The sequence below is a fragment of the Mangifera indica genome, unplaced genomic scaffold (assembly GCF_011075055.1).
Source record: "Mangifera indica cultivar Alphonso unplaced genomic scaffold, CATAS_Mindica_2.1 Un_0139, whole genome shotgun sequence".
Lineage (NCBI taxonomy): Eukaryota > Viridiplantae > Streptophyta > Magnoliopsida > Sapindales > Anacardiaceae > Mangifera > Mangifera indica.
The window spans coordinates 9,905-34,626 of record NW_025401231.1 but is presented as its reverse complement, the minus strand read 5'-3'; the positions used below and the strand labels follow the sequence as shown (position 1 = coordinate 34,626).

Sequence of the window (24,722 nt, the reverse complement as noted above, 5' to 3'; positions counted from 1 at the left end):
ACATGACTAAGTTGTTAAATCCCTGTATTCAATCTAGACTAATCAGTTTAGACTAATCAACCTAGTATATAGCTTCAGTTATAATTTTCAAATTCACACGCTTTCACCTAGTTTAGTATACTCACATCAAATAAGAATTTGCAAGAATGGTTCTTTAGTGATCAATAAGGACATAGTTCGATCTGAGAACTAAGATAAATAACCTAGACAATCCCTAGAGTTTAGTATAAGCACATAAATAGTATATAGAACCAACCATCATTTATAGAAGAGTTTAATGACAACTTTGAATAATAGAGTTAGTTTGGATCAAGTTCAAGGGCATTTGAGGATTTCAGTAGAAGTTATTAATATAATCTCCTACTTACTAAGTGTTTCATCACTCACTTTTCTACTTTTATGTATGCAAGTATAACTGATTGTGATGGTTGCGGGACGAGTACCGTATTTTAGTCTTAGCAATTTTTATTTTATTTAGATTTTCATAGATGTATCAGACTATATATTATTTGTTTTTATATTTGTGTTTTCATGTTTGGACACCATTTAACACTTTCAGTTTTTTTTGAGTAAGATATTTTAGTAATTTTTACATACAATAAATTATGTTTATCCAAGGTCTTTATGACAGTTTATTCATGTGTTTTAAAGGTTATGAAAACTCAAATATATTCAAATAGTTAATTTAGTGATACTTTTCTTCGAAAGACAATATTATTAGAGAAGGGTGTTACATCATTTATGCATCAGACTACACTTTCTATGTTTTCAGCTTACATTCCATATTTTGACATCTTTTGTACGCTTTCAATTTGGTTTCAATAAGGGCATTTTAGTAATTTTATAAAATTTAATAAATGAGGTTTTTTTCAAATGTTTTGAGTTTATTATATGTTTTATATTAAATGTGTGTTCAAAATAAACAATTCGATGACATCTTCCTCTAGAAAGCAGTATTTCTGAATGGGGTGTTACAATAATTTAACATACATTGAAATAAGTTGTACATTTGTCTGAGATTGTATTTTATTTCAGGATGAAAAATCCAAGAAGCTTATTAGAGATGCTCTAGATGTCCTTACTCAAGAGAGGAGATAGATAAAGGCTCAAGGATAGGCCTTTAGCGCAACAACAACACTAGCACAAGCACCACAGGTGGACAATTCAATAACATGACAGACAATTAAGGTAGTATCAGATTGGCCTGATGATGAGATGCTATCATTGGATTGATGATAATGGTCTACCTCATTCAAAGATTAGGGACTTGCTTCATCTCTACATGGATGTCTACAACAAGAGAATAATAAGGAATTTTGAATTGTAAGATTTTAACTCTTTTTTATTAATTTTCTTCTTAGATAAGTCAGTCCATCCAATACAATCCAATACTAAAGCAATCAAAACAGTTTATAAAAATTAATTTTATATAATTAAAGAATAAAAATTATTTTTTAGACCAACCCGCAAATGGCTTGCGAGCTAGCCCGTTATGGGCTTATGGAAGTATGGTCTACAGGCCTTGGACTATGTCTTAGATTTTAAGATTTTATCCAGCCCTTAATATGAAAACCGTCAAATGATGGGATCGTCAAAACGGCCTGCCCTGCCTGCCATCTCTTACCCCATAAGTAAATTTATTTTATCCGTATTTATATTTTTATGTCCAAATACAGTTTTTATCTGAAGGAATTTTGTGAAGAAGATATTATCCAAAATAATATCCGAATCCAAGTGTTAATGATGTAACAATATTCGGGCGGATCGATCCGACATTTCGGGCATCCTTGTCACAACCCCCATCACAGTCCAGCCACCCTACTTGGATTCTCGTCCATAGATATATATGGTCCATAACTCTCTCTAATCTCAAGTTACTGTCACTGTCGGTGCTCTGAACAAAGTGAAAAACTTTTTATGAAAAGAAAAACACATGCAGATACCCAACGGCACAATTCAATTCAGTCTATCAACTTTACCATAAAAAAGTTAACCTGAAAGACTTTAACAAAGCATGCGGGCAAAAACAATACAAGACAATTTCATGGCTGGTTTTTTTATGCGATTACAATTCCGAGGCTAACGTACAAAATCAATCTAGTCTTGTTTTTTCATCTGGGCCCCTTTTTGAGAAGAAATAATTAGTGTAATTAAGGGGGCCAGAGGCCAGCTGCCGTTTCACAGGTGTACTGCTTGCCTTGAAACAGTTACATAAAGAGAATTGGGAATGTTGGTGGAGAGAGAGTGGAAGTGTGCTTTATACGAGTGATTATTTATGACTGTTGTTGCTTTTCTTTACCGTTAGAGCTCAATTTTCCTGGTGTTTTTGTGTGTGTTTCTAGACGGTCTGAGATCGGGGGTTGAGCTTTTGACGATGAAGTTTCACTACAAGAGTTCTTATGGTTATCAGACTCGAAGAGGAGGAGCTCTTGCGGTGCTTTTGGTGCTTCTTTTTCCAGTTTTATTGCCTAGCTTGTTTAGTCCATTAAGCCATGCTTCCCCTTCTATGTTCTCGGTATGCTTTCTTTCCTTTGTTTTTATTTACTCTTTATTTTGTTCTAATGCGAAATGGGTAATTTTTTTTTGTTTTATTTTACTTTATTGAAGTTTGAGGAAATATTATCTCCATTGCTTTTTGTTTCTTCTTATATGGTAGAAATTTTGATCCAATAGATAGTGATGGAATGAAAACGGAACTCTTAGGCTAGAAGTATGGATGGTTACTTGAAAGACACAAAAGGGATTAGTGATAATTGTCAACGCATTTGATTGGGGAAGTGGAGCTCTTTAATTGCTGGGTGTAAATTTAGTCATATTGTGGGACACGTTGAGATGAGGTTTTTTACCATTTATGACTAGTCGGATTTCATTGATTGGCTACTTTGTGGTTTTGGTAAGTTGAATTGTTCGACTTTACTTGACTGGAGTTTCTTAGCACTATTCTTTAATCAAATGGTGCATGAAAAGCGTGGCTTATTGTTGCCTTGTGGTTCATACAAGTGGTTCCATGTTCTTATGTGTTTCTGGAAATTAGAAGGCAGGAAAAGATGAAATAGGCCTAAAGAAGGAAACTGGTATGTTGTATTGATTGGCTGTGATTGCAGTGATCTTAAATGGTTATGCTAGTGCTGGTTTAGGAATTTTTTATTTTTGTTTATCAACTAAAAGTCTGGTACCAAGGCTTGGAAGTGCAGACAAAATACCTTGGAAGCTGTTTTACATGCAAAAAGCTTGACGGATATCTGGAACTGGAACAGCCTGAATAAGACCTAGTTAAATCGGATCCTTGCTCCATTTGGTTATAAAAGAGAATAAAGTTATTTAAGGTGTTATTTTTGCATTGAGCATTGACATCACAATTTGTTTATCTTTGATCCTTGCATCATAGCGATAATAGCACTCAACACATGAAATTCTGAAAGCTGTTCTCCAAAAAAAATTACATTTCCATGTCAGGAAAAGGATAATATTAACGTTATTTTTTTGTGCTTAGCATTAGAATCAGGCATTATCTAGCTTTATCTTTCGTGGAAAACATGTTTTTTATATGTATTTACTAAGATAAATATGTTATGGAACAATCATTGCCCATTTCATGTCACTTGCTACTTTGTTTGACAAACTGATTGTTTTGTGCAGGAATGGAATGCTCCAAAACCTAGGCACCTACCTCTACTTAAGAGTGCTCTGCAGCTGCAAAAAGTGAGTGGCAGTCTACCGAGCAGATGTGTATAGGAGTGTTGTTTAGTAACGATGCAATCATATGTTTCCATTTGGTTGATTTCTTCGTGCTACACTAGTATAGGAATTTGTTCATGAATAAGTCACTATTTATGAGACAGCTAAAAAACATGGACAAAGATAACTTTCATGATGGTAACGATGGCACTCAGGATTGTATCATCTTGGAAGCTAGTATTCCTGCACACACCCTAATGGCATCTGGAAGTCTCTGCATATAAGTGAGTTTGAGTGGAGGCTCCTTGGGTGCAAGAGCCAGCAAAATTATTTGGGGTAGTATTTTTGCTCTGAACATACACATCACAGGACATTTCACTTTGTAATTCCTGGAAAGTATATGGATGTACAGAACTTAGCTAATATTTTTTGTTGTTGGGTTGTTCAATTCAATGAAGTAATATTCACCTTCCAATTGATTTGTATGCCAATTCCGTGCTCTCTGATGTGACATGCTTTTTGTTCAAAATAATGCAGATTTATGTATGTCAGAACGTGCCTGTAACTATTCTATGTTGGTTTGGCACCATCTGTGAAGTTTAGTGTTTCTGGGTAAATTGTACTGCTTTATATAAAGGTATTATTGTGCAGGATTCAAATGCTCTAAAGCCCAGGCACTTACCTTTGTTCAAAAGTGCTTTGCAGCGTGAATATGTAAGTAAAAGTCTTTTAAGTGGCATCTGTTTTTTCTTGTAGTTTTACGTTTGCCTTGATAAAAAACCTTCTTTTGGTTCCCCTTGTGTAACTCTTCAGGCAACTGGAAAGCAATCTGATCTCTGGGTTCCTTTGGCCGATCAAAGATGGAGACCATGTGTTGAATCTGCAAAAGCCCATTGTAAGTAACAAGAAATCAGGCTACCATATAAGTTGGACTTTTGTAATTATTTAATATTCCCATTGAGTAATGAAACCTGAAGTTGAAATACAAATGTTTGTGCTTTATTAATTTTCTTTATTATTCTTGTTCATGATTCTGATTGGTCTTGGATGGACATGGCTTTTTTGAAACAGCATTACCTCAGAAATCTCAGGGATACATTCAAGTATTTCTTGATGGAGGGTTAAACCAGCAGAGAATGGGGGTAGGTACTTGGGATTATAATTGATGTCTTTCCTAGATACCTCAAGATGCCAAGGGTGCTGAAGGAGGAAAATATTTTATACATATTGAATTAATCTTGCAGTCACTTCTGTTGTAGAAAAACCTAGATAGTCACTCAAATGTTAAGGGTTTTTTTCTTTTTAAATGAATAGTGGCTTATGTTATCCCCTTCTCTTAGATATGTGATGCAGTTGCTGTTGCTAAAATACTGAATGCAACGCTTGTAATCCCACATCTTGAAGTAAATCCCGTTTGGCAGGACTCAAGGTAATTATTGTGGAACCTCCACTTTCCTCTTTTTTTTTTTTTTTTAATTAACTGTACTTGATTTTCCTTCATTCAATTGGGGAAGGCATCACCCTGATGTTGCTTGCTTTCACCTGCAGCTCCTTTATGGATATATTTGATGTGGACCATTTTATTAATGTATTAAAAGATGATATTTCTATTGTAAAAGAGCTTCCTGATGAATACTTTTGGAGCACAAGAGAGTATTATGCCTCAGCAATTCGAGCTACCAGAATCAAGACAGCTCCTGTTCATGCTTCGGCTAACTGGTATCTAGAGAATGTCTTGCCTGTACTACAGAGGTTCGTGGTTACCAGAAATACTTGTTTTGGATGTGAAATTGCTTGTTAGCAATTTCTAGGGCAATTATTTTGTTAGTGTTATCGAGTCTAGTTTTATTTGTGTTTTGTTAAATATTTTTCTCTTCAAGATAAGTTATATATCTGTTTTCAAAGTTCTCATTCTTCTAAAATTTAAGTTAAATTCAATATAGGCCCTTCATTATACCATTATGCTGATTTTAGTGTGTAACCCCAGTTATTTTCTGGAACATCCAAAGACCCAGGATCATTGTGAAGTTTTAGCATGCTGTCTTGGTCATTTCTAAGATCTGTAACATTTTGCATTTTCCAGTTATGGGATTGCTGCAATTTCTCCATTCTCTCACCGTTTAACTTTTGACAACTTGCCAATGGACATCCAAAGATTACGCTGTAAAGCGAATTTTCAAGCATTGATTTTTGTTCCTCATATTAGAGAGCTTGGAGATGCTCTTGTCAGCCGCTTAAGGTATCCTTCAAGCAAAAGTAGAGTGCTTGGTAATGGCCATTTGCTGGATTATATCGATGTGTATAACAAACAAGAGCCATGGAAATTTGTTGTGCTACACCTTCGGTTTGATAAGGTATGACTTAATTCTATTACAGATCTAGACTTACTGGTAAATGTGTGGGGTGGTTTTATATTCTAGTTTAAGCTTATCTTCTATGGTAAAAAGAGGGGACCAGATTCTTTCAAAAAATTCTTCTCTGTTATTTATTTATTTATTTATTTATTTACCTTCATATTATGCATTGCATTCTGTTCGTGATCTGTAAGTGTAGGGGATATAAGCTTGACACGAGTTGTAAAGTTAGCATGCTGACATCAGTAAATTGTAGCTTTCCTAACAATAGGTTTGGCTTGCTTTCCTGTTGACAAAATTTTGGTCAGGATACTGGGTTTCACACTTATATAATTTTCAACAGGTGATTAACCATTTTTCTCTCCATGAGCTCTTTCATTTACTTAGTGAATATGTAGGACATGGCAGCTCATTCAGCCTGTGATTTCGGTGGGGGCAAAGCTGAAAAGTTGGCGCTGGCCAAGTACCGGCAAATGATTTGGCAAGGAAGAGTTCTTAATTCCCAGTTCACTGATGAAGAGTTGAGGAGTCAGGGGCGTTGCCCACTGACTCCAGAAGAAATTGGATTAGTTCTAGCAGCATTGGGTTTTGACAACAGTACTCGGCTTTATCTTGCCTCCCACAAGGTCTGTTAATGTTATCCATTAAACTTGGACTTACCCATGTTACTCTACACTCTTTATGTTTAGAAAAGTGAAATTTATGTTCATATTTCAATTATTTTTATTTGTCAATGTAATAACAACCCCGATTAGCACAACCACTCAAGCAATTAGTCAATTTCCAGTAGCGACTGCACACACAATCTGTTTGCTTCAATAATAAAACGAAACATTTGCTAGAATTATTTATTCAAATGGAATGTCTTACAAGAATTCCAGCTTAACTGAATCAAGTAGACTAAAGACAAAAGAAGATAAAAAGAGGAAGAATAATCCCTAGCAACAGAGGTTCTTGGTCCCCAATGGCAGTCAGCCCCACTTAAACAATTCTGTCTGTATTTCTTGTTCTTCATCGCCTCCCTGCTTGTCCTTATATACTGCTTACCACCCTTTGCATCATCACTTTCTCCAGTTGTGATCATATATCGTGTTCTCATCCAGCCGTGTTCTTAAATTGCCATGTGTCTCTTCTTTTAGACATTAGTTATAGGAGATCTAACACAATGTTTCTGTTTTAGGTATATGGTGGGGAGGCTAGGATTTCAGCTTTACGAAGATTATTTCCACTTATGGAAGATAAAAAGAGCCTCGCATCTCCTGAGGAACGGGCAAGGATCAAGGGAAAGGCTTCTTTGTTAGCTGCACTTGATTATTATGTCAGCATGCACAGTGACATCTTCATATCTGCTTCTCCAGGGAACATGCATAATGCATTGGTGAGTTTTTTTTACTGTTTTCTGGTATATAAATGCATCACTAAACAGAAGGTTCAATTTCTGAGGATCTATGCTTTGCACTTTGCCTTCCAAAATCATTTTATAACTGCAGAAGACTATGACAAAGTAGTTAGCGACTGATGAATAGCAGTTGGGAAGTGGCTATACTTGAAATTGTGCATTCAGAAACTCTTGGAACTCATTAAACTCTAGTGGCATGGGTTGTTGAACTTGGATTTTAGACTTGTAATGGATGCTTAGGCTTATGTTATACATATCTCAAAACTTAATTTAATTAACAGATATTGAACAGCTAGGGAGCTTGAAAAACACATGTGCAGTAGCTTGCATTAAGAAACCATGAGTAGATGAAAGTTTTGTGATGTTAACAGGTGGGACATCGAACATATGAGAACTCGAAGACTATAAGGCCTAACATGGCATTGTTGGGTCCACTCTTCCTAAACAAAAGTATGAGTTGGTCAGACTTTCAGCAGGCAGTGGTTGAAGGACATGAAAACAGGCAAGGGCAGATCAGATTAAGAAAAACTAAGCAGTCCATATACACATATCCGGCTCCCGACTGCATGTGCCATGTCTAAGTTGCTCTAGGATCTGTGACCTTTTATAGCAACTCATTACTCTATTCTTTTGTGATTAGTATCAATATCATAAATAAGTTACAACACCATTGTCCTGTTATCAATTGAACTATCCATGTTTTTGGTTATTACACTTAGTGGATTGGCGATGTAAGCAATGTAGGATTGGCCAGTTTTTGTCAAAATCTTCTGAATCTGATATATTATTGGACTGCATTCAGATTAGAATAAAAATATGTAGTTATGTGCAATTTATTAATACTGACATTTGCTTTTGATATTTTCATGTTTGTTTAGCCTAAAATTAGTATTTCTTGCAGCAAATTTGTGAGGAATATCTATGCCTTTAAGAGATGTAAAAAATTAATTAAACATTATTTGCTGCTGTCATGATTGGGCATAATCTGAAAGAGTAATACTTATTCATACATTTAGATGTGGTAGTATCTCAACAAGGTGATTTTAATGTGAGAGAAAAAATAAACAATTATATTACTTAATCATAAACTGTTATATTATTTTGTATAGATAAATTTGTATAATTTATTTACACATATAGTTTTATTTAATCTATAAAGGGGAAATAAAGTAAGTTGAGTTCCAGAAGTCATAATGCTTGGAGAAACTGCAAGCTAAACATGCCTATGAACATTTCTTCGGTTCTATCATTCATTGAACCACACAAGTTCACTAATTTCACAACCGGTGCATTTTGAAATGGTTGAGAGAACTGATAATGAAGAATATACTGAGAGCATTTACAGTGTATGACTGCTTGATTTAAAAAAAAAAAATCGATTTGGTGTAGGTTTCTTAAGTTAGCAATGCCAAGATGCAATTGCCTGCAACTATTCTAACTGCTCTCACTGACACTAGATGCTGCACCAGAACTGGATGGCGATTGACCATCTTTACTTTCCTTCTCGTTAGTTGAAGATCCATTTCCATTTGGGGGAGCACTAGCCATTTCCTTCATCTCTGTTGGTTGTGGGGAAACCATATCTTCCTCTATTGGAAGGGTTCTTTTGGAGCCCTCCAATGCAACACCAAGAACTATATTTTCTTCCAACACAGGCCTTGATGTAGGTTGTTGTGTCACCGGCAACTTATCACCTACATGCTTTGACTCCTGTAATCCACCACCTTTGTCTGTACTGGTCTCTGATGATGAAACCGAAGGATTTTCTGACTTGCCGTTTTGTATTACATTCCCAGGATTTCCCATTTTAGGTTGCTTGCTTTCAGACATCTTTTTGTCTTTGATTGAATTATCAGACACTGAGCCATGAACTTTGGATCCAGAACTTGACATATTGGCGATCTTAAAATTTGTCTTGGGTACAGACTTTGATGTTAATTTGGTTAATTTATCACCATTTTGGTCCTCCCTCGTGTCAGGATTTGGTGTTTCAGCAATTTTCACACCTGCCTTAGACTCAGATTTTGGAGTCCCTCCAACAATAGAATCTGTTCTGACATCAGGTGTTGGCTTTGGGCTCTTACCATCCTGTTCTCCGCTTGAGTGTGAAGGACGAGTTTGAGATTTTGCTCTATCTTCTCCATTGATTTTGTATGACGGTTCAATTAATAGTAAAGGGCGATTAGATGCCACACCTCCACGGTTGTAGACAGAGTCTGCAAATGGTACATTTTCCAGGTCAGCATCAGTAAATATTTTCTGCACTGTGCGGATTGGTGTTGCAAGTCTCGCCCTGTGATGGCTGATAACCCTAAGAAGATCCAACAGTACAGCTTCCTGTCTCATCAAACATAGAAACTTAATAATGAGCTTATTCAGGAACTATCAAACTAAAACGAGATGCATAGCATCAGATCAATCAGTAAAATGGGTTAAAGCTCTTTCAGTAGCCAAAAGATGAAGAGAAATGAAGATGGAATTATCATAACACCATCAACGCAAACGTAGAAACAAGTAAAGAAAAGTCTAACAAATCGAGTCCTTTAAGCAACACTGGTTATGAAAATCATACACAATTTCTATATGAAGGTATCCTTTTAATTCCCTCGAAAGCACTGCAAATGAAATGCTTGAATGCCCTCATAAGCTAACATAAAATCTCCTAATCAATTTAAATGAAATTTCAACTTCTGTGAACCAAAAAAAAAGTCTTACGGACAGATCTTAACAGAAGCTTCTCCATAAACAAGTCTAGATACTTAAATAAGATACCAGATACAAGATGAGTACTCTAGATCTGAAGCCCAGAGAAATTAATAACTTGCACAGTAGAATGGTATCTCATGGAGGGAAAAGAAAAAGGAAACCATTATGATACACCAGATGTAACTCATTTAAACTCAGATGAGGATTGAACTTCAGCCATCCAGATGATTGACACAAGATACTCTTTTGCACTAAATCAATACGTTACAAGTCTTCAAATGAAGATGAAATGGATCAGTAACAAACATATTTAATCTTAAAAGGTTATCCAAAATCTACATGTGTAAGTTAACAGTCCTCAAGCATCACATGCTTCCAATTCCACATTTATCACCAGTAGGAACACCAGAATTATAATTGGAAAACTTCTCACAACCATGCACCCAAAAGTTCAAAGTCAAAAAAAGAAAAATCCATAGTCAGATATAATTTTTCCCTTTTCACTTTGATGGGATTTTTCGAAACTACAAATGTTGAGTTGTAAATAAATTAAGAAGTTTAATTTGAAATCCCTTAAATAGAGGGATTCAGTTAGATTAGGAAGTTTAATTTAAAATCCCTTGAATGGAAGGATTTGGTTAGATAGTTTTCTAGATTTAGGATATTTTTTTTCTTGTAATCTACTATATAATACTGTGTAGTATCAATTCAACAATTAGAGAAAAAATTTCAGAATTCTTTTTATCTCATATTTTGTTACATGGTATCAGAGCTCGAGGGCTTTTTTGAGATTTCTCCTTTTTTCTTCTTCAAGCAACCTTCATTGTTACGTCTTTAATTGCTGTGAATTTCTTTCACCATGTTAGCCTCCAAAATCACTGTCTCTAGCAAGTCTAACCCATCCGAAAAATCTAATTCTGTTCAGAAAATTGGAAATTCACAGAATATTTGGGCCTCCTATAGGCTCAATGGGAAGAACTACCTCAAATGGTCCCAATTTGTCCGCACATACCTCAAGGGCAAAGGATGGTTTAACCATCTTCTTAGAACAAGACCAGCAAAGGATGACCAACATTTGAGGCGTGGGATGAGAAGGATTCCATGATAATGTCTTGGCTATGGGATTCCATGGATCCCGTGATTAGCAACATATGCATGTTTTTAGCTACAAGAAAGTAGATTTGAGACTTCATTCGTCGCACATATTCAAAAGCTCATGATGCTGCTCAAGTGTACGAGATCAAGGTCAAAACTACAACTACTAAGTAAGGAGACAAATCTATTACAGAGTATGTAAACCTACTGCAAAATCTGTGGCAAAAACTCGATTATTACCGAGTTTTCGAGATGAAACGCCCTAAGGATGCTACCATTTTGAAGAGCTTTATTGAAAAAGGCCGTGTCTATGGTTTTTTGGCTAGATTGAATCCTAAATTCGATCAAGTTAGGTTACAAATCCTTGGCAAGGAGGACACACTGTCTCTAGAAGAGACAATTTCATTGATTCGAGCAGAAGAAAGTCGAAGGAGTGCTATGCTTGAACCACAAACCGTGGAAAGGTCAGCCCTAGTAGCAAAAATAGATCATCAGGAGAAAAGAAAGAGTGATTTGCCTAAATACCCAGGGAGAGAAAACCAATGGAAGGAGAACAAGGATAATCTTTGGTGCAAAGAAAGAGTGATTTGCCTAAATACCCATTGCAAGAAACCAAGGCACACAAAAGAGAAGTGTTGGAAGCTAAATGGTAAGCCACCAAGTTGAGAGTGGGGAAACCATAGGGGGCAGTAGAGACCTCAAGCACACATGGCAGAACAACCCAAAACTGAAGAAAATTCTACAACAAAAGGGTTCAACAGTGAAGAAATTGAGAAGCTAAGAAATTTGTTGAGTCTCTTGAGAAGCCTTTTGGAGCTTGTTCTTTGGCTCTTTCAGGAAAACTTTCATTTCCTCTTTGCATGAATGTCTCAGATAAATTTTATGCTAACTCTTGGATAATAGACTCCGGTGCCACAGACTATATGACCCCCACATCTCAACTCTATCACACCTATACCCTATGCCCGAATAACAAAAAAATTGTAGTGGTCAATGGTTCTTTAACTACTGTTGTAAGGTTTGGAGATATACATATCACATCTACCCTTATCCTTAAAGATGTCCTCCATGTACCAAAATTATTGACCAACCTTGTTTCCGTTCAAAAGCTTACCTATGATCTTAAATGTTATACTATTTTTTTCCTTTCTTATAGTGTTTTTTAGGATCAGGGCTCGGGGAGGAGGATTGGACTTGCTAAGGAAAGAAGCGGCTTTACTACCTTGAATCATCTCAAAAGGGTAGGAGTAATTTGTCTTTGTCTTTTCTTAGTTTCTCGAATAAAGATACCATTTGGTTGTATCATCTACGTTTAGGTCATCCATCTTTTAGGGTTTTAAAAGTCATGTTTTCTCATTTGTTCCAAGGATTAAATATTTTTAGATGTTTCTGAGTTTCATTGTGATATTTGTGAATTGGCAAAACACACTCGTGTATCTTTTCCTATTGGCAATAAAAGAAATTCTCATCCTTTCCATTTGATTCATAGTGACATGTGCTCCTTTTACTATATCTAATGTTTTCGCAGCTCATTAGTTTGTGTCCTTAACTGATGATTGCACTTGGGTTACATGGTTTTTTTTTCTTAAACAAAAATTTGATGTTAGCATTGTTATACCTAATTTCCACTCAATGGTTCAAAACCAATTCAGGGTTAAAATAAAAAGTTTTAGAATAGACAATCCTAGAGACTATTTCAACCAGATTTTGTCATCTTACTTTCGATCACAGGGTATTATCCATGATTCATCATGTGTTAACACACCTCAACAAAATGGGTAGCTGAAAGAAAAAACGGGCATTTACTTAACGCCACCTGAGCTTTACTCTTTCAAGGGAATGTTCCTAAGCTCTATTGGGGAGAGGTCGTTCTTACTACCACATACATGATAAATAGACTTCCTTCACGTGTGTTAGACAACAAAAGTCCCATAGAGATCCTTAATAGTTTCTACCCTCATTTCAAAACCTCTAATGGCCTCACATCTATGGTATTTGCGTATATTGCCTTTGTTCATATCCACAACCAACATAGAGGCAAACTAGACCCTCGAGCTATCAAATGTGTCTTACTTGGTTACTCATCCACTAAAAAGGGATACAACTGTTAGAACCTTTCATCTAAAAAATTTCACATCTCTACAGATGTCACCTTCACAGAAAATATACCTTTTTTTTCCAAGTCCTCTCTTGAGGGGGAGATTTCAATGATAGAAGATGGTACTTGCGAGCCCTTTGAACCTCTTAAAACCCTTGAGCTTTCTTATGTTCCAGCTAGTGTTGTTGAACCCGAGTCCTCTGAGCCAATCACATCTAAGTCACCTAATTCTGCCTCTAAGTCAATCACATTTGAGTTACCCAATTTTGTCATTGAACCCAAGTCATCACTTGTCCCAGCTAGTATCACAATTTTCCAAGGTTTTCTCAGGTGTATTCGAGAAAAGTCGTTTCAAAACTGACACTGGTCCAAGAATTCAACTCAGACTCTGGGAATGAGATCATGGTAAGATCTGACCCACCTTTACACACACAATCTGTTGAAACATCTATTCACCCAATAGACAACCTAAACCTTCCCATTGCTATTAGAGAAGGTACCTGAAAGTGCACTAAACGACCATTCTATCCATTATCTCACTGTCTCTCTTAAGCGCCTGACACAAACCCATAAAAAGTTTATTGAGAGTTTAAACACCATTGCTATCCCTAACACTGTTTCTAAGGCATGGTTAAAAAAGGAATGGAGGGATGCTATAAGAGAGGAGATAAGTGCATTAGAAAAGAATAAAACATGGGAGATTGTTGATAAACTGAAAGGGAAAAACATTGTTGATTGCAAGTGGATTTTCACACTAAAATACAAAGTTGATGGATCACTTCAAAGATATAAAACACGATTGGTGGTCAAAGGGTACACTCAAACTTATAAGGTTGATTATTAGGAGACTTTTGCTCCAGTTGCAAAAATAAATACTATGAGAATTATGTTATCATTGGCTGCCCACTTCAATTGGCAACTCCTACAATATGACATTAAGAATGCATTTCTCCATGGTGATTTAGATGAAGAAATCTACATGAACATCCCACCAGGATTTGACGGGGACACAGGTAACAAGGTGTGCAAGCTAGGAAAAGCCCTTTATGGGTTAAAACAATCTCCTAGAGCATGGTTTGGGAGATTTGCAAAAGTCGTAAAGGATTCTGGGTACAAACAAAGCCAAGGTAACCACACTCTCTTCATTAAGTATTCAGTTGTAGGGTGAGTGACTGCTCTTCTAGTCTATGTGGACGACATCTTAGTAACTGGGAATAATTAAAAAAAGAAGCATGAATTGAAACATAAACTAGTAAGAGAGTTTGAGATAAAGGAACTGGGGAAACTAAAATACTTCCGAGGTATTGAGGTAGCATATTCCACACAAGGGATCTTCATATCTCAGTAAAAGTACGTGACTGATTTATAAACAGAAACAGGGAACATTAGGTGTAAGTTAGTCTCTACCCTAATGGATCCAAACCATAAGTTAGGAGAAGCAAAAGAAGAACCAACTGTTGATAAAAGAATGTACCAAAGGTTAGTCGGTAGACTTATATACCTTGCTCACACTTAGCCAGACATAGCATAATCAGTGAGTGTGATCAGTCAATTCATGCATGATCCAAGAGAACCTTATCTTCAAATTGCTTACAGGGTGTTGCATTACTTGAAAGACAATTTGGGGAAAGGAATTTTGTTTGAGAAGAACGATAGTCTTGCTTTAAAAACTTACAGCAACGTTGACTCTGTAGGTTCCCTAGTGGATGAAAGATCAACTACAGGGTATTGTACTTTCCTTGGAGGTAATCTGGTAACATGGAAGAGTAAGATGCAGAATGTGGTGGCAAGATCATCTGCAGAATCAGAATTCAAAGATTGTGTAAACTATTCTGGCTAAAGATTATCCTAGATGATTTGAGAGCCAAATGGGAAGGTCCTATGAAACTCTATTGTGACAACAAGTCAGCTATCAATATTGCTCACAATCTTATATAACATGATAGGACAATGCATATTGAAATTGATAGATGTTAGGGTGAAGGTGTATATCAAAAAAAAGACCAAGAGAGGGAGAGTGACATGTGGCCAACAAGCTGGAAGAAAGGATGACAACCAAACAAGTTTGAAGAGTCCTTCAAGTCAGAAACAGCAGAGGACAGAAGCAAGGGAATTGTATTTGATCCTGGGAAATTCAAGTGATGAGGTGGCAAATCCTAAGTGGCAGAAAGGAGACAAAGGAATGGGAGAGTAGATATAATCTTGCAGAAAAGAAGTATGGGAAGAGAGTTCTTTGAGGAAAAAGTAATAGATAGGGAGAGTACAGCCTCTCAAAAGCTGTTGTGGTTCAGCAGTTGGTTTGGTGAAACTACTGCAAGAGTGTGTTTTGGAATGCGTTGTTATTGTTTTGTGTAATTTTCTGGAAATCAATATTGTAACACTAAATCAGAAAAATGCTTCTGTAATTGTAACTAAATTACTAAAGGAAATGAATATATATTAATTCTGGGAATTCTGTTACATTGAGTAATTTACATTGCACTGTTACATTGGAGCTATTTCGACTATATTGTGCAACATACTGGTTCTAAGGGAGCTATAGTCTGGAGTTGGTATCTGGTAGGAGTTTGCTCTTCTCTAGGTTGAAATCTCTCACTCACCAGGTCTGTATCAATAGACATTTCATTAAAGAGAAATTGGAGGAAAGATTAGTGTGTATGTCCTATGTTCTATTAGAATGCCAATTAGTTGATGTTTTAACAAATAGGTTGAATAGTTTGAGGTTCCATGATCTTATATTCAAGCTGGGAATGGATGACATCTATTCCTTAGTTTGAGGGGAGGTGTCGAATTGTAAATGAGTTGTAAATAGATTAGAAAGTTTAATTTGAAATCCCTTAAATGGAGGGATTCAGTTAAATTAGAAGGTTTAATTTAAAATCCCTTGAATGAAGGGATTCTGTTAGACAGTTTTCCAAATTTATGAGTGATTTAGTTTCTTATTTTTTCTCTTGTAATCTATTATATAATACTGTGTAGTATCAATTCAAAAATTAGAGGAAAATATTCAAAAATTTTTATATCTCATATTTCGTTACAACAAACAACAATTTAATTAGCAAGGATAAACAGTCAGTGCCATGAAACTTATGGAAACAATTGCATATTTCAGTTTTCATCTTGTAGAGTGTTGTAGGATGTTGAATTGCCACCATCATTAGTATATATGTATCTAGACAAACTGTAATCAACCAATATTTGTAATAAGAGGTAGAACTACAAGAGAGAGATACTCTACCTTTACACATAGATACTCTTCATAATGTGAGGTCTTCACAAAGCAAGACACCAAGATCTGTCAAAAACACAACACATGTAAACATATGTAAAGCTAATATTAAAGAAATTACTACACAAGGCCATACTGTATAGAAAACATTTTCTTATAAAGGTCACTTGATTTTATTATTTGAGCATCATGTTACTAGTTATGTTCAATGTATCTCCAGAGTTAGCTTTTTTACTCTTTCATTGAATTAATTAATTCTAAAGTTGTCTCTGTTCCCCATAGTTTCTTAAACTATTTTGATTCCATTAATTTGATAAAGAATTTCAAGTAAGCATGCCAGCAAGGCGAGCTGGTGGTAGATATGTCCAATCTGTGAAGATTTATTATTCAAGCACATGTATTGACTGTCAATCTTGATCCTTTAATTAGAATTAATTAATTTAGATTTCTAAACTGCACAATTATTTTGTAGCTATATTTAGTTTTCAGGGATTGTAGAGGATGGTCGCACAGAGGTATGTAAAAAATTATTAACTATTGGTCCTGCCAGAGCATATTTCTACAATGTACTATGGCACCTGGAACTTGGCTTCTCTTCCTATGAGGCAAAGAGGAAAAAAAAAGGGCACTAAAAATAAGCTTATTGAAAATCCAGATGTTTAATAGAACCAAAACGAAATCATTATCAGACAGTATTGTTAAGAATAAATAAAACAAAATTTTACACACTACTTGGATTATCATAATAATACTATAATAACTGCGTTATAGTTACTGCTGCTATCAATGAGAAAATTAGTTATAAAAAATAGTATATTAAAAATTTTCGTTGCAAGCTTGCTTAGAATATAAATCAGTCTGTATAAATTGAAAATATTTTACAAGATGTGCGGATTCTTCTACTCCCCAATAATTGCTTCTCATAATACAAACAAGCAAATATGTATTAACTGTCAAAAAGTCATAAAGAAATTATGGTAAATAGAATTATCACTTTTTAAGAAGATTCAGACATATAACACTAACCAGAAGAGCTTGATTTTCAGAATTGATATTGTCCAGAAATACTCTTCTATGCAACCTCTGCTGCTCAATTTGAGGATTCTTGGCCAAGACTTTGCGCATGTCAGCAACAATATTCTGTACATAAAAAGCTGTCAGTCGGTTATTAGAGAAAAGATAGAGGCACAACTGGCTCGAAAGGCAGTCGCCAACTATTATGGGGAAGGCAAAGCTAGATAACTCCTCACATTAATTTTATGAAAATCCAAGTGGCTAATGGCTAGGTGAGTTTTAATACGCCAATGACTTCTCTGTGTAAGATTTCTAACAACATTTACAGTGAACTTGTGATTTGGGATATGAACAGCTTCACGATCGTCACCCCTTATAATTGTTGGAGACCACCAACCCACATGCTGCAGATAGTCAAAAATAGCAAGAAAACATAAAGACTAAATGCACTTGCAACTTTGACAAACAAATTTAATTGCTATATTAGTACCAAGCCATTGTTCTTGAGATATAAACACACACCATTTTCATTAGAGCTATCTACGTTTCATCAACTAGAGCAAGCTTTTTCAGAGGAGTTTATGCATTCTTAAAATACAAACCTCAACAGTACCAGACACCTCATAGCCTTGAATCTTTGTTTGTATCCATTCGTTCACAACAAAAGGTCGAGTTGCATGAATCATAACACTTGAGAGAAAATTTGTAAATATCTGAAACAGTGAACAACTTCAAGTTTTGGGAGGGTCCAGAAAAGCAACAAGTTGAAATAAACTACATGTTAAAGGATACTACCTCACGACCAGCAAGAGTCAGCAATACTGTCCCGAGACCTCCAGCAGTAAGCCACCTTTGGGTGGAGAAACCGAGCAACTCCATGAACAATGAAATAGAAGCAACCCAGACTGCAGAGTACACAGCTTTCCCTGCAAACTGGAAACCCATCTGCCCAAAAGTATAAAAAAATTATTTGCCATAAAGTTAGAAAATTCAGTTCAGAAGATTTTGAGAAATTTCAGGTTATCTAACTAGAAAATCTGACATTAAAAATGAAATATCATGTTCCTTCTTTACAAATTGATGAACCAGAAGACAGACTACATAGGACCGCAAATATATTCCAACTGCAGTGTAAAGCTATTGCCAATGGAACTATAGGTGCTCTGCTCCTTTGTAAAATCATGAAAACTAATTTGTTTGAACAATGTCAGTTTGCCTATAAGATTAATGCATCCCATACAGCCATACCTAGCATGCCATGACAATTACCCACTCCAAAATGTTAATACTTCTTAAAAGTCTCACAAATGAGATATAAACACAATAATATTTGTATAAATATACGATGTCCACCAGATATGGAAATTTAGTAGACACATGAAGGTCAAGGATCGAAGACAAGAAAATCAAAAGGGCATTGGTAGTCCAGTAAAGGCTCTTAGCACAAGATAGTATCAACAAAATACTGAAAAAATCTAAGAAAGGTAATGAAAGTGAGTTTAATTATGTTTGAAGTCTTAACACATACATTTCTTGCATCACTGGAGTCACTAGTCTCCATGAAGAATTTCTGTGCCTGCTGAATCACACTGCAAAAGAAAAAGTAAAAGTGATAGTTAGTGCTCATGTAAACAAATAACAAATAAGCACAACACAACATCAAAACAATACCCCACATTCAAGCCCAACTATAATATAAAATAAATGATTTCCTACAATAAACACTATTATTGATACCTTATCAATAAACTTAAGCTTTTGGGTTTGTGGCAACTTCATGTGATATCAAAACTAAGGAAATCAAATGGTTCAATGTTAAAATCTCTTATTTCAAGAATTGAATTATAATTAGTCATGTTTGTGTTTGTAGTTTAGTCTTGTTCAATCGATACTGTCTTACACACGATAGGCATGTTACAACATAAGAACTAGTGTTAACCATGATATAAATTTAAAGTTTTGGATTCAATGGGTAACTCAAACAATTTCAAAATTGGCTAATGAGTTATTAGTCATACAAAATAGATTAAATTATCAACAGAGCTAGAAAGTAAAATGTTAGACCTTCCATTGTGAAGATCTACAAGAAGAACAGTAGGGGCAAGAACAGGGGGGAATTGCATGTTGGTGAGGTGGAGAAGTTGTAATAATCAGTGGGCCACATGGGAAGGCAATGGAAAGGGGTGGAATGGGGACCATGTAGCAGTATAAAAAAGGGTCTGCAGGAGAGGATTTTCTGGAAAAAATTGTGGGCAGCTTCAGCTAATTTAGGAGAGCATCTAGCCTCTCGAAAGCTAGGCAATTCAGGAGAGATTCTGGTCTCTCTAACAGTCAGAAGTGAAGTGCTCCGGTTTGCTTGTTTGAGTAAGGGAGAGAAATTTATCATTATTGTAATCACAGTCCATTCAATATATATACACTGCAACTTTTATTTTCAATTCTTTTGCCAATATTCTTGTTTGCTGGGGTTGAGAGTCTATATATCACCCGGTACCTACCATATAACAATGAAAAGCACAAGAATCCTTAATAAGAAATGGAATATACTAAATGCTTAAGCCAAAGAGGACACCTGAACCACAGAAGCAACCCAACAGTTTTAGTTTGTCATACCAAACTAAGGGTGGGTCTGATAAAACCATTTCACTAAAAAAAGAAAAAGTGCAGCATTGATAACCCACTCACCTTGATAAACAATAGGCAAAGGCTAGCACAGTTGACAATGATCTTATAAAGTTCAAAGATCGTAGCTTAACAGCCTGAATCGCTTCTGTAGGTAAAACTACTGGATCCAGTGTTCTGCAAGATACAAACCTATCATCAGCATCCTAATTGAACTGGAAACTAGTTTTCCACACAAGAAGAATAATAAATGTAATTATAACTCAACAATGAAACAACAGGAAAACCTGCAAAGGAGTATTGCTCCAGACCATAGCAACAACGGTTGAATATAAGATGTCATAACATAGTGTGTTCTACTCCTTTTCCAATTACTATCACTCTTCTGCAAAATATTGTACACATTGCACCAACCCTATTCAGAACAGAGCGCATATAAAGAATATAGTACAAAACAAAAGGATGAAAATTAAAGAAATTGATCATACATGAAGTAGCATATTTCTGCTATAGCGCACAAGTGGCCCAAGACCCCACACGGCAAAGACAATAACACCAATCGCAGGAAGTAATTGAAGTACAAGAGGACTACCTTGTAGAACATTAAATGACCTGCGTAATAAAAGAAATTATTACTCTTTGAGTTATTTAGAAGAACAAACTTCATTAAATAAAAGAACAATGTCAACATTTACTGCATCAAGTCTTATACACTTCCAAAGAACACTTGAAACTGGATTTCTTACAACAATATACATTAGCAAGAACACTGTGGACTCTTTTAAAGAGAAAAGATAAGGACACATTAAAAATCAATTTCATTCTAAATATTTTGAGCGTTCTTATTTCCTCTTTTCTTCGAAAAACTATCATTGCTGCAGGTCACATCTTGCTGGAAGATTGAAACTAAATAAAATCAGCTGCTAACCTGCTGACTAACCCAGATGACTACAAGAAAATGATCATTTGCTGAATAAGTGGTTTACCATTAACAGCATCAAATTACATCTCTACAGACTCTATCATACACTTCTATTGACACTGGAGCTATACCCAAGATTAAAAAAGATGCATTTGTGTGTGTGTGCATCAAAATTGAAATTCAATAAGGGAAGAGTCACGCTTCTGCACAAGCATTCACATAATAAGTATAATCATGCCAGTACATTAAAAGAAACAATTTACTTTGTGATTTCCATTGAAGCAGCTTTCACGCACTGACATGCTTGGCCTGGTAAAGGAGAAAAATGGCACCTAATACTACCACTTCTATAAAATACAGAATGTATTGGCCGGTATGGACTGCCAGAGAGATGATTTCTCCAGGGATCTTGCTGCCTAAACTGTAACAGAAGATATCATTTCCAAACTTTGTTAAAAAGGGCTAGAAGAATCACTTAAATACTATCAGTTGGCAGCTTAAGAAGAGATACAAAGTAAATTTTAACAAAAATTCTACATTCATGGGAAGCATACACAATGGGGACAAGATTCCTGTTTCCATGAAAAAAAACTTGGCCAATGAATTTCTGATAATATAGACATCACCAGCATAATCTAGCCAATATAGCATAGCAATCTATCATCCCAAAAAAGCACCACAACCCCAACAGTGATCATCAAACTAAACAAATGTAAATAAAAAAAATTACTGAAGGGCTAGAATAAGCAGTTGTAAACCGTTGTGATATCATAGTTAGTAGATAACACTATTGAACTATGTTAAGAATGATAGCATAGAAAGCTAGGTGACAATATGGCATTTTTGTTTTTTATAGGAAACAAAAAAGATACGTATTCATGATAAAAAAGAGCTCCAGTGGTGGACCAAATGCCTGTAATAGACTCTAAAGAAGACAAAAGTTGTACAACATATATGCATAGCTGTCCAAGGCGAAAAGCGTCAAAAGACAATAAAGGGTCCTACTGCCCAGGTGAAAAATGTGAGGTGAGAGCATCACTTTTTTACCTAAGGTAGTTAAAAATTTCTATCAAAAATTTTCCAATTTCCATTAAATTTAAAATAATTTTTTACTACATTAGCAGTAAAAATTTGACCAATAATTAGTTATCATGCTTAGACCCTCTATGGGGACCATATATAAGGGATTTATGACTAATGACCTATCAAATAACCTTAAATCTCTCCAGCAATCTCTCCAGTGCCTTTAGAACTTGTGGGCAACCCCTTCAGCAACCTTAAAACTCGTTGTACACCTATTGCCAACCTTAGAACTTGCTGGTGATCTTTCCAACAACCTCAAACCTCACCAAAGACTAAGAAATTGCCAAAACCTCATATTTGGCCAAAAATTGCCCAAAACGTGCTGGAAAGCCTGTGATTGTACCGAAAACTGTCCATAAATTACCAAGTAACCCTCAAATGCTGGTCAAAGATAGCCTAGGCAATAATAAAAGGCTCTTCTACAGTGCATAAAACTTCTCCAAACACACTGAAAAAGCACTAAGGGCGATCCCCTTTGAACCATTGGTTGCTTTGATCATAATCAAGGCGATGGCCGTATCGCTTTGAGCAAAACCTCGCCTAGGTGCACTTGACAACTATGCATATATGTGAATTGAAGCACCTTCTCAGTAAACCATTTGTCATGCTATGTAACCGTGTGGCTTCTAATGCAAATGTAACTGAGATCTCAACTAATTCTAGACAAACCAATAAATTAAAAAAAAAAAAATGAAGTAAGCTAAAAATGCCGCTTATTTTAAGGTGAAAATATTATATACCATCTATATTTAACAACCATTTCCTTAACACTATCTTGTCTTAAAAAAGGTACAGTTCTGCCACATTGCAACAAGAAAACATACCAAAACACTTGATCTGGGAGCAGCATGTAATAAATGTAGGTTGCCTCTTCCTGTTTCATTCTGAAAAAAAAAAAAAATCACTTCAGTTATCCAGCATAGAATAAATTGGGGAATGACATTCTGCAGAGGAAAAATATAATTCCTATACCTTGATTCGTTTCTTGTACCCCTGGTTCCTGTAAAGCCCCAAGTCATGGGACAATTGCAAGGAACCAGCAACCACCATTGTAGGGTTGATATGTATAAGCAAGGCGGTGCCACTACATAAACTACCAGTTAACCTGAAAAAACAGACTTAAGAAACTCCCCCAAAAAAAAAAATTAAAGCTACATATTATTGCACCAAAAATAATCATTGTTCCCAATTAATTCATATGAAAAATAATCATATAAATCAAATGGTGTATATAAAGTAATAGCTATGCCTATAAACAAATTCATTAACAATAAGGGTGTGCATTGCCCGGTTTGATGCAATCTGGAAGCTTCTTCAAACTAAACTAAAAAAAAAATGATTTATAAAATTTTCAAAACAAACTAAACCATTTTAGGTTTCAAACCAAACCAAATTAAAAAAATACAATTTGATTCAGTTTGGACTACAGTTCAAACCTATTAAAATCATTCACTTCTAAATATATATTATTTAATAAAATTAATTGAATTATAATTTTTTAAAACATAATATAAATATGTAAAATAAATATGAAATATATATACAATATATATGTATAGAAATTGACAAAATAAATATAAAAAAAAAGTTGAATTTGCTTATTGAAAAATTTTGTCGAAAATAGTTTATATATATATATATAAATAAAAATAAAAATATAATTTACGATTTGGTTCGTTTTAAAAATCACCAAACTAGAAATTATTCTTTAAACTAAACCAAATCATAATTTTTAAGAAGTTCAATCCTAATTTACTGCAAGAACAGAACAAAAATTAAATTTACATTTGTCATGATAACCCTAGAAATGAAATACAGTATCCAAATTCTCATAATTTCAATTTCATTAAATAAAGTCCATAGCTGTTATAAGTTCAATTATCAAATTCAGCGGAAAATTTTTAAACGCAAGGCAAACAATACAGAAAAACTAGTCAGTTAGCTAATGAAAATTAAAAACAAATAAATAAAAGGAATGAAATTTAATCAGAAAAATGAAAGGGAATCCTGAAAAAATATCATATATGATAGCAATAAGAGTTACTTTAGCAGAGAATTTCAGGGTTCTAAAGCTTCCAAGAAATTCCAAGATGCTGAGGGGTAGATAGTTGAAACGGGTTGAGAGCCGGAGAAGTAAGTACCAATTCTATACCGTTAGAATAGTCACCAATAGCTTTGCTACAGTGGCTAAGATTTAGCCACGTGGATTACCACGTAAAGACGGCATGGCACACGCACACCACCAGCTAGGGGCACAAATAAGTGAACATTTAAAAACGTGGAAATATTTGAAGAATTTGGAAGCATCTGTATTTGAGTAGTACTACCTGGAAAAAAAGGCCAAAAAAACTTAATCCTACCTTACGATTGGTGTAAACAAAAACTCTTGATGGGATAATGTACGAAAATTTAAATATTCACAATTTTATTAAAATTATTTATTATAATTAAAGATAAAATTATTAGTTATCAAAAAAATATTTAATAAATTAAAATCTTATTTTATTTTTATCTCTTAATTT

At 35.1% G+C, this 24,722-nt stretch overlaps 2 protein-coding genes across 5 annotated transcripts; one reads left to right on the top strand and one right to left on the bottom strand.

Annotated features, from left to right (window-relative positions):
* The first annotated feature begins 2,129 nt into the window (after nucleotides 1-2,129).
* Nucleotides 2,130-8,263, top strand: LOC123208115 (O-fucosyltransferase 39-like). Its single transcript, XM_044625541.1, has 12 exons — nucleotides 2,130-2,184; nucleotides 2,343-2,515; nucleotides 3,640-3,702; nucleotides 4,330-4,392; nucleotides 4,492-4,573; nucleotides 4,750-4,820; nucleotides 5,019-5,107; nucleotides 5,227-5,430; nucleotides 5,762-6,032; nucleotides 6,431-6,658; nucleotides 7,213-7,410; nucleotides 7,803-8,263. Exons 2-12 carry the CDS (start codon nucleotides 2,375-2,377, stop codon nucleotides 8,010-8,012), a joined length of 1,620 nt encoding a protein of 539 aa, XP_044481476.1. The 5' UTR covers nucleotides 2,130-2,184; nucleotides 2,343-2,374; the 3' UTR covers nucleotides 8,013-8,263.
* Nucleotides 8,264-8,651: 388 nt separating this feature from the next.
* Nucleotides 8,652-24,390, bottom strand: LOC123208114 (mechanosensitive ion channel protein 2, chloroplastic-like). Of its 4 annotated transcripts, XM_044625536.1 has the most exons (14): nucleotides 24,245-24,390; nucleotides 23,173-23,305; nucleotides 23,025-23,084; nucleotides 21,381-21,538; nucleotides 20,684-20,807; nucleotides 20,483-20,580; nucleotides 20,259-20,372; nucleotides 19,102-19,162; nucleotides 18,369-18,518; nucleotides 18,176-18,286; nucleotides 17,810-17,977; nucleotides 17,586-17,699; nucleotides 16,569-16,625; nucleotides 8,652-9,768 (listed from the first exon to the last, which is right to left on the bottom strand). In XM_044625536.1, exons 2-14 carry the CDS (start codon nucleotides 23,248-23,250, stop codon nucleotides 8,866-8,868), a joined length of 2,196 nt encoding a protein of 731 aa, XP_044481471.1. In that variant the 5' UTR covers nucleotides 23,251-23,305; nucleotides 24,245-24,390; the 3' UTR covers nucleotides 8,652-8,865. The 4 variants fall into 4 exon arrangements, with proteins under 4 accessions (XP_044481471.1, XP_044481475.1, XP_044481473.1 ...); XM_044625540.1 differs by lacking the exons at nucleotides 23,025-23,084; nucleotides 23,173-23,305; nucleotides 24,245-24,390 and adding an exon at nucleotides 21,848-21,943; XM_044625538.1 differs by lacking the exons at nucleotides 23,025-23,084; nucleotides 23,173-23,305; nucleotides 24,245-24,390 and adding an exon at nucleotides 21,672-21,837.
* Nucleotides 24,391-24,722: the final 332 nt, after the last annotated feature.